General features: G+C 38.2%; 1 protein-coding gene across 1 annotated transcript in view; it reads right to left on the minus strand.

Annotated features, from left to right (window-relative positions):
* The window catches only part of NUP160 (nucleoporin 160), a 50,260-nt gene that overhangs the window by 7,558 nt on the left and 27,331 nt on the right, over positions 1-15,371 (minus strand). The window contains exons 18-28 of the mRNA XM_032844519.1: positions 14,332-14,465; positions 13,545-13,615; positions 12,507-12,666; positions 11,562-11,631; positions 10,868-10,966; positions 9,781-9,900; positions 5,851-5,946; positions 5,659-5,753; positions 5,467-5,563; positions 5,268-5,373; positions 1,138-1,298 (exon numbers count right to left, since the gene is read on the minus strand). Of these exons, the coding sequence (XP_032700410.1) occupies positions 1,138-1,298; positions 5,268-5,373; positions 5,467-5,563; positions 5,659-5,753; positions 5,851-5,946; positions 9,781-9,900; positions 10,868-10,966; positions 11,562-11,631; positions 12,507-12,666; positions 13,545-13,615; positions 14,332-14,465 (1,209 nt within the window). The remainder of the gene's footprint in view (positions 1-1,137; positions 1,299-5,267; positions 5,374-5,466; positions 5,564-5,658; positions 5,754-5,850; positions 5,947-9,780; positions 9,901-10,867; positions 10,967-11,561; positions 11,632-12,506; positions 12,667-13,544; positions 13,616-14,331; positions 14,466-15,371) is intronic.

Consider the following 15,371-nt stretch of genomic DNA (forward strand, 5'->3'; position numbering starts at 1 on the left):
AAAAGAAGCTAAAGAACATGTCATTCAAAAAATTGTAAGAGAAATACATTTACATTTTTAAAAAGATTCCTTAAAAATTTATTTATTTAGACAGAGGATGTGTGAGTGGGGGCAGAAGGAGAAGGAGAGGGAGAGGGAGAATCTCAAGCAGATGCTGAGCTGAGCCCAACGCGGAGCTCGATCCCATGAATCTGAGATCATGACCTGAGCTGAAATCAAGAGTCTGGCGCCTGACTGAGCCACCCAGGCGCCCCTACATTATTCCATTTATTGAAGACAACTGTGTGTAAGTGGACCTGTGCAGTTCAAACTCGTGTTGTTCAAGGGTCATCTGTATCTAATTTTGATATTACTAAATATTTGTGATCCAGAGCTTTCATGCTTAAATTCTCGCTACATAAATTATGTTTATTTCAACTAGCATGACACTTACAAAGGTACTGTAACTATCAGACAAAGGAATGGAGTTGTTTGCCAAGTTGGCCCACTTAGCTAGTTCTAACAGTTACTGGGTCTAAGGATGTTGACTTAACCTCCATATAAACCACCTGACCTTCCTTGGTTCCAGAGTTATATTCTCCATCACAGACCCTGGGAAACAGCCTAGTACATGCACGAATGATATACAACATGAGTAGCTGCACATATATGACACCATCAGCATTTTTTAAAAGTGTAAAACAGTTATGTGTAGATGGAATTAACAAAAATGAATGAAATAAAAGCAGCTACCATTTACTGAGCACTTTTTGCAGGCCAGGCACTGTCACTATTCTAAGCAATCTACATGAATTATCTCATTTAATACTCAATCCTATAAGGCAGATATCATCATCACCATGATCATCCCTATTTTATACAAGAGGATAATTGGGTAGCAAAAAATTAAGTAATTTGCTTGAAGTTAGGTCTAACTCAAGACCATTCTGCAAGTACTTTTTCCTACAATAATTCTAAACTTGAGAACTAAAGGGGTGGTAATGTATAACAAAGGAATTGCTGCAAAAATAGATGAAGTTCACAAATATCCCAGCAGAAATTTTAAACAAAATGAAACAAAACGAGGTGATAGTTTCAAAAGGACCAAGCCAAGTAAGTGAAATGATCCCCAAACTCCAAGGTGGAAAGCTTTCATACCACTGCACCAGATGCTGGGTGTACAATCCATGCATATTCTGGACGAATAAGTCGTAAACAGTTAACAGCAGCCAAATAACAGTTGCCTTGTTTCTCAAGTCCCCGCAGAGTTCGAACCTCTCTGCCAAGACGCATTCCGTACTCAAACATCACTGTACCAGCTAGGAGGCAATAATAAATTAAACATCAGAATTTCAAAAATGTGTTTTAGAGGGATGCCTGGATGGCTCAGAACAGCATACAGCTTTCAAGTTTCAGCTCCATGTTGGGTGTAGCGATTACTTAAAAAATAAAATCTAAAAAAAGATGTGTTTTAGAAAATTTGTTATACTTACCAAATATTAAAACATAAAACAAAACTGATTTAACTTAAAACCACACAAAAATCATGTGTTGGTGAGGATGTGGAAAATCTGGAACTGCTGTACACTGCTGGTGGGAATGTAAATTGATGTAGCGGTTATGTAAAACAGTATGGCAGTTCCTCAAAAAATTGAAAATGGGACTACCTTGTGATCAGCAATTTCACTTCCGGGCATAAAGCCTAAAAACTGAAAGCAGGGTCTTGAGGAGATACTTGTATGCCCTTGTTCACAGCAGCCATTACTCATAATGGCCAAGATGGGGGCAATCCAAGTGTCCATTGATAGATGGATAAACAAAATGTGACATATACATATAACAGAAGAAGGAAGCAATTCTGTCACATACTATAACATGGATGAACTTTGAAGATTATTAGGCTAAGTGAAATAAGCCAGTCACAAAAAGACAAATAAGATATGATTCCGGTAGCCAAATTCACAGAGACAGAAAGTAGAATGATAGTTGCCAGGGGCTGGAGGAGGTAGAAATGGGAAGCTGTTTAATGAGTTTAGTGTTTCCATTTTGCAAGATGAAAAGTTCTGGGCATTGGTTACACAGTAATGTGAATATACATAACACTACTGAACACTAAAAATTGGTTGTTATTTATGTAGATTTTATTATAATTAAAAAAAGAAAAAATCTGTAAATGTTATTTCTGACATTCATTCATTCATTCTATTTTTTTTTTTAAGATTTTATTTATGTGAGAGAGAGGAGAGAATGAGAGCGAGCAAGCATGAGAGGAAGAAAGTTAGATGAAGAAGCAGGCTCCCTGCTGAGCAGGGAGCCAATGGGGGACTGGATCTGGGAATCCAGGATCATGACCTGAGCTGAAGGCAGTCGCTCAACCAATTGAGCCACCCAGGCGCCCCACTCATTCATTTTAAAAGTGATCTCAACACCCAACATGGGGCTTGAACTCATGATCCTGAGATCAAGAGTTGTAAGCTCTACCAACTGAGCCCGCCAGGTGCCCCTACTTCTAACTTTAGATACTACATTCCCAGATAGTACAAAAGATTAGAGTGCTAGTTTCAGCCACATTTTTAATCTAATTCCACCCAGTGCAACCAAGAAATGTTTGGATGCTCTGCTCATGAATGAATTATCTTTACAATACTTGAGTCACACGGGCTGAATGAGATACTGAAAAACACCTTGTTCTGAGGCAGCACGAGACTCCAGAAACCAAACAGCATTTAACATTTCTTTTATTTATTTATTTTTTTAAGATTTTTAAAATTATTTATTTGACAGACAGAGATCTCAAATAGGCAGAGAGGCAGGCGGGGGTGGGGGGGTGGGGTGGGGATGGAGGCTCCCTGCCCAGCAGAGAGCCTGACACAGGGCTCGATCTCAGGACCCTGGGACCATGACCGGAGCTGAAGGCAGAGGCTTTAACCTACTGAGCCACCCAGGCACCCCTTTCTTTTAGTTTTTAAATGAAATTATTTTTCATTCCAACAGTTTTTAAATTCATATAATTTTACTTAAAATGAAATTGACGGGGCGCCTGGGTGGCTCAGTCAGTTAAGCGTCTGCCTTCGGCTCAGGTCATGATCCCAGGGTTCTGGGACGGCCCCGCGTCAGGCTCTCTGCTCAGCGGGAAGCCTGCTTCACCCTCTCCTCTTGCCTGCCACACCCCTGCTTGTGCTCTCTCTTTCTGTCAAATAAATAAATAAAATCTTAAAAAAAAAAAAAGAAATTGACTTGACTTTCCCCCGCCAACAAATGTTTCCGAGTGCTTGCCATATTAAGACATTTTTTTAGAAGTACAAGTCTTGCTCCAGAAAGATCTGAACATTAATTCAGCTAAAGTGGTCTTTTTTTTTTTTTTAAACGTTTTATTTATTTATTTGAGAGAGAGAAAGCACAAGCAGGGGCGGAGGAAGAGAGAGAGAGGGTGAAGCAGACTGTCTGCTGAGTGGGAAGCCTGATGTAGGGCTCCATCCCAGGACCCAAAGATTGTGACCGGAGCCAAAGGCAGACGCTTTAACCGGCTGAGCCACACAGGCACTTCCAACTAAAGTGATCTTAACCAGGTTGATGTAATGGACATTGCTATTGTAAAAACAAACAGTGAGAGATCTTTAATCATCTACATGTCCTTGTCTGTATGAGTCAAGAATATAAGGAACATGCAAACATGTTTCACCATTAGGAAAATTAAGAACAAGGTTTATTAATTACTTCCATCTATTCTTTCAATGAAAATCAGCAATAAACCTTATGAAAAGTTCTCTGAGTGAAAATGGTAAAAAATATTACTAGTTCCAGGGGAAATCCACAGTGGTTATCTCGTAAAATGTGATCTTAAAACAGACATACAGTCCCTTTGCATTTTAGCTATTCTTTCTTTTTTTTTCCATCTCAAAGATTTTACTTTTTTTTTTTTTTTTTTAAAAAGATTTTATTTGACAGAGATCAAAAGTAGGCAGAGGGGACGCCTGGGTGGCTCAGTTGGTTAAGCCGCTGCCTTCGGCTCTGGTCGTGATACCAGGGTCCTGGGATCGAGTCCCGCATCGGGCTTCTTGCTCAGTGGGGAGCCTGCTTCTCTCTCTGCCTCTGCCTGCTTGTGTTCTCCCGTGTGCTCTCTCTCTCTCTCTGACAAATAAATAAATAAATAAAATCTTAAAAAAAAAAAAAAAAAAAAAAAGGTAGGCTGAGAAGCAGGCAGAGGTGGGGGGGAGGGGGAAGCAGTCTTGCTACTGAGCAGAGAGCCCAACACGGGGCTCGATCCCAGGACCCTGGGATCATGACCCTAGCCGAAGGCAGAGTCTTTAACCCACTGAGCCACCGAGGCACCCCCATTTTAGCTGTTCTGATAAAGACTTCATTAATCATCATACAGGTCCAAACTAAGACACATTTTTTTTTTTTAAGATTTTATCTATTTATTTGACAGAGATGACAAGCAGGCAGAGAGGCAGGCAGAGAGAGAGGGGGGAAACAGGCTCCCTGCTGAGCAGAGAGCCCGATGTGGGGCTCGATCCCAGGACCCTGGGATCATGACCTGAGCTGAAGGCAGAGGCTTTAACCCACTGAGCCACCCAGGCACTCCCAAACTAAGATACATTCTACAAAAACAACTGGCCTGTCTGTACTCTTCAAAAATATCAACGACATCAAAAGGCAAAGTCAGACTAAAAATGAAACTAAAGACATGACAAATAAATGCAATATGTGATTCTGGATCAGGGGTAAGGACGGTATGGGAGGAATGTGCTATTAAAAAAAAAAAATCACATTAGCATATTTATAGTTAATTCATGAAATTAGTTATATTTCCTTAATCTGATAATTGTATTGAGGTTATCTAAGAAAACGTCCTTAGCAAATGCACCTGAAGCATTTATACATCGAAACATGAGTCTACAACTTCTCTCAAAATAATCAGCAATAAGAAACGGGCAATAGCAAGCTGGCACAAGAACTCAAAACCAGCCACAAGAATTCCAGATGCCTCTAGTACAAGTTCATTTCTTTTAATATCAGACAGGAGATATAGGTAGAATGACATCTCACTGAAGATTCCTAAAGAATGTTCTAGAATGGGATAAGTGCATGTCTTTAAGGCTAGCAGGTAATCCTCAAAAGGGTGAAGCTAATCTTGTAATTAAACATAATTTCCCCCAACGCATATAGAGAACACTCATTCAATGGTGAAAGTAAGGTAAAAATTACTTAAGTCAAACAGCATTTTTATAAAACATGATTAAACTGCTAAGGTTGCCCCTAACAAATTGGCTTCAACTGCTCACCCTTCCGGTAATTGTGGCGAAAGACGTGAAAGGCATAGAGGAGCTCATAGTAATTGTGAGTCATAAGGTCCACAGCTCGTGCGCGTGATTCAATTATTGCCACAACCTAACGAAGGGGAAGCAATCAGATATCAAAGTTAGTAGGGAGCATGACAACCACCACAGCTGTGTCCAGTCATCAGCGGACAACTAAAATTACCTCGTTATGCAGATTCACATAAGGAAACTCTACAAGATCCTGTAGCTGTGAGCGTTCACAAAGAACTACCACCAGCTGCCGCAGACAATCTAACTGCCTACGAGGGAAAAAAAAAGGGACATGAGGACAAACGGTCTCAGTGGATTAAACAAGGCTGGTAAATTGTCTTTAAAAAAGACTGGGCTTGACTACCTGCTAGAATCAGGAATTTGGGTTAAGGCTTCATATGCTTGGCTATTGTGACCCAAATCCAAATGATGTTTGAAAATGCATGTCCTCAAGGTAGCCTAAATGTCAAATAGAGGGAAGAAGAACAATGGTAATTAAAATGCCACATCCATGCCAAATCCGAAGGGAAATAACTAGATTATAGTTAGTTCTTACCTGACTTTTCCAGTCACCACCTACTTCAGTTAATATTGATGAAGCCAACTGAATAACCAGCTCAGGCAAACCAACAACATCTAGTAGACGCAAAACCTGAGGAAAAACAAGAGTTTCCATTAAAATTAATATGGTAGTGTACTTCAAACTGAAATAGGAATTAATCAGATAACTAGTTAAGATGAAGATTAAATCAAAGACATTGACTACAAGACAGGATTATTTGGTTACTATTTGACTTTCCTTTAGGGGCACCTGGCTGGCTCAGTCGGAAGAGCATGCGACTCTTGATCTCGGGGTCATGAGTTCGAGCCCCACAGTGGGTGTAGAGATTACTTAAAATAAATAAATAAAATAAAACTAAAAAAAATATTTTCCTTTAGATTCTACTGGCAAATAACAGGCTGTAAAATTTCCTATTGGGTCTTTTACGTTCAATGTTTAGTACATAGTGGGTACTCAGTATTTGTTGAAGGAACACACTATATTTCACTGCTAGTAACTATTTAGTAACTCTTAGTAACTAGTAACTAAACTAGTAACTCCTAGTAACTGTTTAGGTCACAGATGAATTTAAAGCCCAGAAAATAAATTGCCACCATAGCCTTATAAACCCCTGAAGAGAATAACGTTTGAGATAACCCATTTCTAAACAAAATAGAACAGTGCTCTTCAAACTTTTTTGATTGTCCACTCTATTAACAATTGTCCACTCTATTAACAATGTCCACTCTATTAACACACTCAACATATGAATTTATAGAAGATGAAATAGATAAAAATAGTTTTGAATTACTTTTATTAGTACTTATTTATTCTTTTCTTTATTAATAGTATACAACATCTTTTTGTTTTGGGTGCTTAGTTTTTATTTTATACTTTTTCTTGAAATATAACATATATTTAGAAATGTACATAAATTCTAGATACACAGCTGACTGAATGTTCACAAAGTAAACATATCCATGTAACAAGCACCTAAAATAAGAATTAAAACATAGCAGCATTCCAAAGCTCCCAGGTGCCTCCTTCCAGCCACTTCTGACTTTTTTACTTGTTGTTTTTAAATTTCATGGAAATTGAATCTTATGGTATGTATTTTTTTGTGTGTTTCTCTTACTTTGCTTAACATGTTTATAAGACTGATCTGTTATTATATGCAGGATTTCCTTTCATTGCTGTGGTATTCCATTCAAAGAATACACCATAATTTATCGATCCATCCAGTCAATGGACACTTGGGTTTCCAGTGTATGAGTTTTATAAATACCTGCCTGGATTATAATTGCACATCGTTTTGGTAAATATGTACATATTTCTGGATATATTCAGAATTGGAATAACTATGTCATAGGGTATATCAATGATTGCAGCTAGTAAATATTAACAGTTTTTCTTCTTAAAGATTTTACTCATTTATTTGTTAGAGAGAGAGAGAGAGAGCACAGCAGGGGGAGCAGCAGGCAGAGGGAGAAGCAGGCTTCCTACTGAGCAGGAGCCTGATGTAGGAGTAGACCCCAGGACCCTGGGATCATGACCTGAGCCGAAGGCAGATGCTTAACCAACTGAGCCACTCAGGCACCCCCCAACAGTTTTTCAAAGTGGTTGTAACCAATTCATACTCCCTTACAGGTGATTAGGATACATTTAATGCCTTGATAATTTTCTTTCCTTCTTTTTTTTTTGGGTGGGGGGAGATTTTATTTATATATTTATTTGAGAGAGAGCAGGAGCAGAGGGGAAAAGGAGAAGGAGAGGAAGAAGCAGACTCCCAGCTCAGCAGGGAGCCCCATGTGGGACTCGTTCCCAGGACCCTGGGATCATGTCAAAGGCAAAGACAGACACTCAACCTACGGAGCCACCCATGTGCCCAATAATTTTCATGGTTTCATATTATCTTGAGTTGACATTTTAATTCAAGGTACACTTACTTATATTTTAAAATAGCATTCCTGAGAAGTCCAACTGTTATCAGCTGATTCTTGTCAGTTCTGATTATAGACTGTTACTGTTTTTACCTTGCAATATGGCTGATGAAGAGCCTGTATCGAAGGGAGAAGTATCAGCCCTATATTGTCCTCATTTGCTTGTACTTTCTTAATCTGGCTTCTCTGAAGGAATTTTTAAAAAAATTGTGGAGGTGATTTTTATTAAAATGAAGCAATATCATGTGTAAATCAATTTAACTGGGCAAACATAATCTACTGAAATCAAATGGACTAGTGTAGATGCCCCTCTAAACGTGCGTCCCAGCTATGACACCCTCCCTCTCTCTTCAGATATCTACCTTGAGACTAAATGACAAGTGACCATGTGGTAAAGGACCACATAAGAGCACCAGAGTTGATCCTTATATTAAACATTAGCATATCTTTTTTTTTTTTTTAAGAGGTTTTATTTATTTGACATAAGCAGAGGGAGTGGGAGAGGGAGAAGCAGGCTTCTGCTCGCTAGGCAGGGAGCCCGATGTGGGGCTCGATCCCAGGACCCTTGGATCATGACCTAAGCCAAAGGCAGCTGCTTAACCGACTGAGCCACCCAGGTGCCCCAAACATTAGCATATCTTTATTTCTTCTGTGAGAGTTCTAGTATTTTCTTCCCAAGGCCCGCTTTGGGGTCCATTGGAGCAGTGATTTTTCATGTTTTTTGAATCAGTAAGTCTCTTCTGATGAAAGCTATAGAACTTCTCCACAGAAAAAATACAAGCATCATTTTGCACACAATTTCAGGGGACTTACCAATTCCTCAAATCTAGCCAGCCTCGATTAAAAATCCTTAGAATTCGGGGTGACCGGCTGACTCGGTGGAGTGTGCAACTCTTGATCTTGGGGTTGTTGAGTCTGAGCCCCACAGTGAGTGTGGAGATTACTTAAAAACAAAAAACCTGGGGCGCCTGGGTGGCTCAGTCAGTTAAGTGACCAAGTCTTGATTTCAGTTCAGGTCATGATCTCAGGGTCGTGAGATCGAGCCCCTTGGCAGGCTCCATGCTGAGCCTGGAGCCTGCTTAAGATTCTTTCCCTCTCCCTACCGTGCTCATGTGCCTTCTCTCTCCAAAATAAATAAATAAAATAAATCTTGAAAAAATCCTTCGAATTCAAAATAATTTTCTCATCAGAAGGATGTGGATGGTTATTAAGAGCTACAAATCTATTTCAGTAAAAATTCATCTATCTTGCGGTGCTGGTTGGCTCAGTCAGTATAGCATGTAACTCTTGATCTCAGGGTCATGAATTCAAGCCTCACAATGGGTGTAGAGCTCACTTTAAAAAAAAAAAATCATTTGTCTCTTTTACAAGCAAGGAACAAAATGGTTATGCCTGTCTCTGTCTCATTTTTCTTTTTGGTAGGAAATTCAGGTAACAACAAATAGTTACCTAAAGCCTAAACATCAAGCATGGTTAAATGTTGTGGTGACAGATACAGAGACTTCAATGAAATGAGGCTTGAAGCTTGACTCTCTGGGAAAAGGGGAATAGCAGGTAGAAAGGTCTTGAGGGGAACAGAGTGTACGCCTGGCTTGCATGAGATAGTAAGCACACCACTCTTTCTAGAACTGAATGACCAGAGAAAAAACTGACGGGAAGAAAGGTCAGGAGGGACACCGAGGTCCAAATCTTAAACTAAGGCTAAATACAGTATTCCAAGTTAATTCCTTGAGCTTTAGGCAAGACTAGTATCAATAAAGTTCTGATGACCAGGCTAACAAACTGGTATCATGATGGGAATTTCACTTAAGTTAAAAACACTTACCTATTTTATTAAAATACACATTTCTTTAATTTCTCCAGGCAAATTCGTTTCTCTTCTCTTGGAAGTTCAGGGAACGATTAAATTTTTATATTACTTTTCTTCCCAAATATCAAAACAATGATTTCAGATACATTTTCACACAGGGTGGTTTAAGAAGGACCAAACCACATCATAATGTACCTTATCATAATACTGCATCTTGGGGGTGGACACAATCTCCCCATCCTCTGAGCGAATCAAGCGATCCAAGAATTCCTCTTTGCCCACCTCAGATGCTGCATGGCGGAAGCAATCCAGAGCCTGGAGAAATAAAAGAATACAAAATGACTTACAATGAACTGTTCAAGCTGCTTAAAAGTCACGGGTGTGGAGGATGGGGGAGGGGATGGCGGGGCGGGGGAAGGGCGGGCTGGTTTCAGGTGCTAAAGGAAAGCCAAAAAAGAAAAATTAAGACTTGGCTATATTTACAATGTCTGCCATTCTAAATTCTATTTGACACATTATTTAATATTTTTCTTTAACTTATCTCACTTTTTAACTTAAATGCTATTAAAAAGTTAACTTTAATAAGAAAATTGATGGATAAAATATACAGTAGCATAGTAACATGTTAACCTTTGCAGAATTTGAGTGGTGAGTATATGATTGTTTATTTTAAGTGTTTAAACTTTCCTGTATGTTTGAAAATTTACATAAACAGGATGTCAGGGAACAAATTAGAAAGATAAACTTTGGGGAGCCTGGGTGGCTTGGTGGGTTAAGCCTCTGCCTTCGGCTCAGGTGATGGTTTCAGGTAACAACAAATAGTTACCTAAAGTTACCTACCCGCATCAGGCTCTCTGCTCAGCAGGAAGCCCCACCTCCCTCTCTGCCTACTTGTGATCTCTAATAAATAAATAAAATCTTAAAAAAAAAAAAAAAGAAAGAAAGGTAAACTTCCATAATGAGGGTGAGAAAGCAGCATAAAATTAAAAAAGTATATGATGAAAACATGTAACTGAGTAATAAATTTGATTTACAAAATTCATCCCTAAAAACACCAACACAGAGGCAAAAGGGTTTTAATGCCTTCTTCTTCATGTTTTCCCATGTTCTAACTAATTTGCAAAGCACATGAAAGCTGAACAATCCCCATATGGCTCTTGCTGGTACTAATCGTCTTTATTCTTATCTAAAGGATTCCATGCCTCCCATCCCTCTAACCTAGTTAAATGGAGACTGTGTCCTCTTTGCACTGAAGTTGGTTCATCATTCAAATGCAATTTACCTTCTGTCCCTCTCCTGTAACCAGGTAGCACCGTCCCAGCATAAATCGACAGGAACCAACATTGACTTGACACCAGGGACGTAGCAGTTGAATATAATCCTTAAAGGCATAAAAGGTGCTTTCTGATTAGAAAATAAATATAAGGAGATAACCACTCCCAAGTTCTTCAAAGACGGAAAGAAGACAGTGGTCAATCAACACAAAAGGTGTATTTCCTGAAATCATCTGAAAATTAAAATCTAATCCTGTTAATCTACTCTTGTATTAGGTTAGATACTTAAAAAAAAAAAAAAGCAAACAGGACTCTAATAACACCATTACATGTAAACACACATACACTTTTCTGACTTAACAATTTTCAACTTTTGTATTTACTGGTTTAATGACTAGATTCCTTTAAAGGATTTATATGAAGACAATGGTATGTTTGTTTTAGTATAAAGAGAACCCAACAGGATTAAACAAGCTAAACAAGCAAAACAAGATACTCTAGAAAAAAAACATTAGGAATGACATGTCAAGAAAGAAGTAAAGAAAATGTCTCTGAGGCATGTTTTTGGTGCACTCAAGTTTAAATTATTGTGGTTCTTATTATTAGCCAATTAAAATGCAGATAACATTTACAAAGAAAAAAATTTCTGAAATCCCATTCTTTACCAGAATGATTAAACCTGAAATATTCAATTGCACTCACCTGCAATTGTACATACTGACAATTTCCCATCAAACATTCCAGAAAGAGACATCCAGGATTGCTAGGCCATCTAGTCACTGGATAAGGAGATTTTTTTTTACTTTTTTGGCAAACATACATACGTGTATGTGTGTATATACACACATATTGGACATCAAAGTCCATGCAATGACTTAATTTTTATTTACTTATTTATAAATAATTTTTAAATTTTTAAATAAACATATAATGTATTATTAGCCCCAGGGGTACAGGTCTGTGAATAGCCAGGTTTACACATTTCACAGCACTCACCATAGCACATACCCTCCCCAAATTGACTTAATTTTTAAAAAAGAAGGTAAAGAGAAGGAGGCAGAGCACATGTTCTTATATTAGATGAATATAGTTTGAAGGTTATATACTAGAAGCCTAGTCACCTAACTCAGAACTCAATTAACTATGGGCTAAACCATGTATTTCATCCCTGGGCAACCACTTCCAACTCTGATACACTGCACATACTGGTGGCACCACTGGACGCCCAGCATCTACCATAGTGTCTGAGATACAGAGCCATTCAATAAATACTTGAGGAACATATAACGTTTCAAAAGAGATCTAGGTTTTAAGCATCCAATCTCATTAAGAATCTTCATTATACAGGGAGAATAAGAGCTTTAGGCTATTTAGACAGAAAACATGTTTTAACTGGCTTTTATTATTTTTTTTAAGATTCACTTATTTATGAGAGAGAGAGAGAGAGTGTGAGTGAGTGAGTCAGGGTAGGAGCAGGAGAGGGATGAGCGAATTCTCAAGTAGACTCCCTGCTGAGGGCAGAGCCTGACGCTGGGCTTGGTACCAGGACCCAGACATCATGACCTGAGGCAAAGTCAAGAGCTGGCCACTTAGCCAACTTACGGAACCACCCAGAAGCCCCTAACTGGCTTTTAAATAAAAGGATACAAAAGCTGCAGTAAATAATTGGTAGTTGCAGTAATCATCTCGGGCCAATTCAACCCAGTTTGGCTCAGAGGTGCCTTTGGTTGAGAGAAGAGATGAGATATGATATGTTTTCTTGCAACTTCTTGGAAGAATAATTCCACAATTGTCTGAGGGCTAGATACTTAAAAAGAAAAGGTTATGACAATCGTCAATTTGTGATAGTAGAGTCAATTTTCAACTAAGATGGTCCTAACTCATTTTACACTTCTAATAAATAACATTTATTATTTCAAAATATAAAATGCATCATGGGTGTAAGCAACAGCAATATAAGTAAAAGCAGTTATAAAGTATGAAGTACTATACAAATGCAATAAAAAGCCATTTAAATCAACAGTGCATTCATTTATTTTTCTTTTCACTGATTTCCCTATACCTAAGCATCTTTGGGAGTATTTACTCTAAATATGGTCTCCAGATTCCAAGTTTTATATACCAAAATAACGCAAAGCAAATTCTCCAGAATGGTTCTTAAATATGAGAGATGATGCCTTTTAAATATTTATTAAGATTACAAAAGCTACCATGAACTTAGTAAATGTTAGAAATAATTTTGTTGAATTAATCACCAGAGCATCAATATATAATAGAAAAGCAGCAATATATACATACATATGTATATATATTTTTAAGATCTTGATTTATTTGACAGAGAGAGATATAGTGACAGAGGGAACACAAGCAGGGGGAGTGGGAGAGGGAGAGCAGGGAGCCTGATGTGGGGCTTGATTCCAGGACCCCGGGTTCATGACCTGAGCCAAAGGCAGACTAACGACGAGCCACCTGGGTGCCCCCATATATATGTTTATATATGCAATACCCTTAGTTTATGCCTGATTTGGGCTGCCTGGGGTTTCATGGACTCCTTTTGCAGCCCTCAGGCCACAGCTTGCTTATGAACCTCCCCAAATGAAAGCAGCAGAAGTGGCAAAGGATCTGTTTAATGAATACCCAATAAATGCCAAATTTAAAATCAAATGCATATAGTGTAGTCCTTACCAAACTTATTTGCCATTACAGCACCAGAGTCCGTCAGTTCCAGCACTGACAAGTGTTGGAGATTGGACTCCCTGTTGAGAACAGAGAAAAAGACAGCAGTTCTACAAAAATATTACCACAAGTCTCCTAATGACATTGTTAGTAAGTTGTACATAAAAGCTCTATGGAAAGCATATTACCAAAGAGGATAGTTTATCTTATTGAAAGTGTAATTCTTCTAAGTAATGGATTCTCCTTTTTCTTTTGGTTATAAAGCAGCTTGGCCTACCTTTCCTAACTAGTATGTTTTTGTGTGTGGTCTAACTTGCCCTGTGACCTCATCTATTTGGCCTTCAACAGGATTTATCTTTGTATTAAACACACACACACACACACACACACACACACACACACAAAATAATGGTACACCTGAAACTCATGTAACATTGTTGTGTCAACTCTACATCAATTTTAGAAAAAGCATTAAAAAATGGGTGGTTAGCAAAAAAACTATCTCTCTCAACAGTTTCTTAGAAAAAACAAATTTTAGAAATTGTGTGTTTTCAATTTCCACTTAAGAATAAACATTTTTTCTTTTCAGAAAACCACATATATAATAATGTATATCTAGTATTTTGATCCTTTTTAGAAACTGCCTTCAACCTTTGGAAATCGAAGCAGCTAAATGCTCTGAATTTTATAGGCAAATCATGGAACTGCATAATGTTTACAATTTTTTTAAAGACAATGAAAAAAAATAACCAAACTCGTACTTTATTTTAAAAATAACCAGAATAATGAAACTCACAGTGTGTCAACTGGAACATCAGTTGCCAAGCATTGACTTCCCCACTTAATGAGATAATAAGACAAGAGTAGAGGAGTTGTTCGGTGTAGTAGGTCTTGCTGGTCTTGAATGAGCTGACCAGCTCCCAAGATCACCTGTACATGACGGGTGGGTGGGTGAGACCATACATAGCGATTAGTGATGAAAACTCTTAAAGTTTGGGTGGAGGTAAAATTTAAAAACAAAAAACAAAAAACACAAAGGGCACACATAGAAAGCAACATATATACGTAAAGGCTACACACCTAAATTTTAGGGTAGCAAAAATATCTACCCAAAGATTTAACAGTACAAAAATGTTGATGGTGAAAGAGAAAACAAAAGTGTATCTTTCACTGAATCTGCGGGCTCAGAATTCAAGAATAGGAACAGGGAAATCTAAGCCCTTCCTTATGTGGATAAAAATAGTTATGAACACTACAGGACAATTTGGAAATACCACCAAAAGCCTTAAAAATGTGCATAGGGGGGCACCTGGGTGGCTCAGTGGGTTAAAGCCTCTGCCTTCAGCTCAGGTCATGATCTCAGGGTCCTGGGATCTCTGCTCAGCAGGGAGCCTGCTTCCTCCTCTCTCCCTCTCTGCCTGCCTCTCTGCCTACTTGTGATCTCTGTCTGTCAAATAAATAAATAAAATCTTAAAAAAAATGTGATAGGTTGTGACTAATCAATTCGAGTTTTGAGAATTTATCTCAGAAATATAGTAGAGGTGTATGGATATTTATAGGTATGTGGAAGAAACTGGCAACAACCTGGATGGCCACAAATGTGACTGGTTGAATAAAACTGTACTAGGTTAACTATTAAAAATAATTTTGTAGTAGAATACTTAATGACATGTTAAAATGCTGATTAGCTGTGTGAGGCAGAATAAAAACAATCAGATTACAAAAATACCATGTAGCATATCGTAATTCTAGAAATAAACAAAACGTTTGAGAAAAAAGGGTCTACACCAAAATGTTATCCCAGTTGTCACTGGGTCGACTACAGATGAGTTTTAA

Source organism: Lontra canadensis, unplaced genomic scaffold (genome assembly GCF_010015895.1).
Source record: "Lontra canadensis isolate GAN:19392208 unplaced genomic scaffold, GSC_riverotter_1.0 scaffold154, whole genome shotgun sequence".
NCBI classification, from domain to species: Eukaryota; Metazoa; Chordata; class Mammalia; order Carnivora; family Mustelidae; genus Lontra; species Lontra canadensis.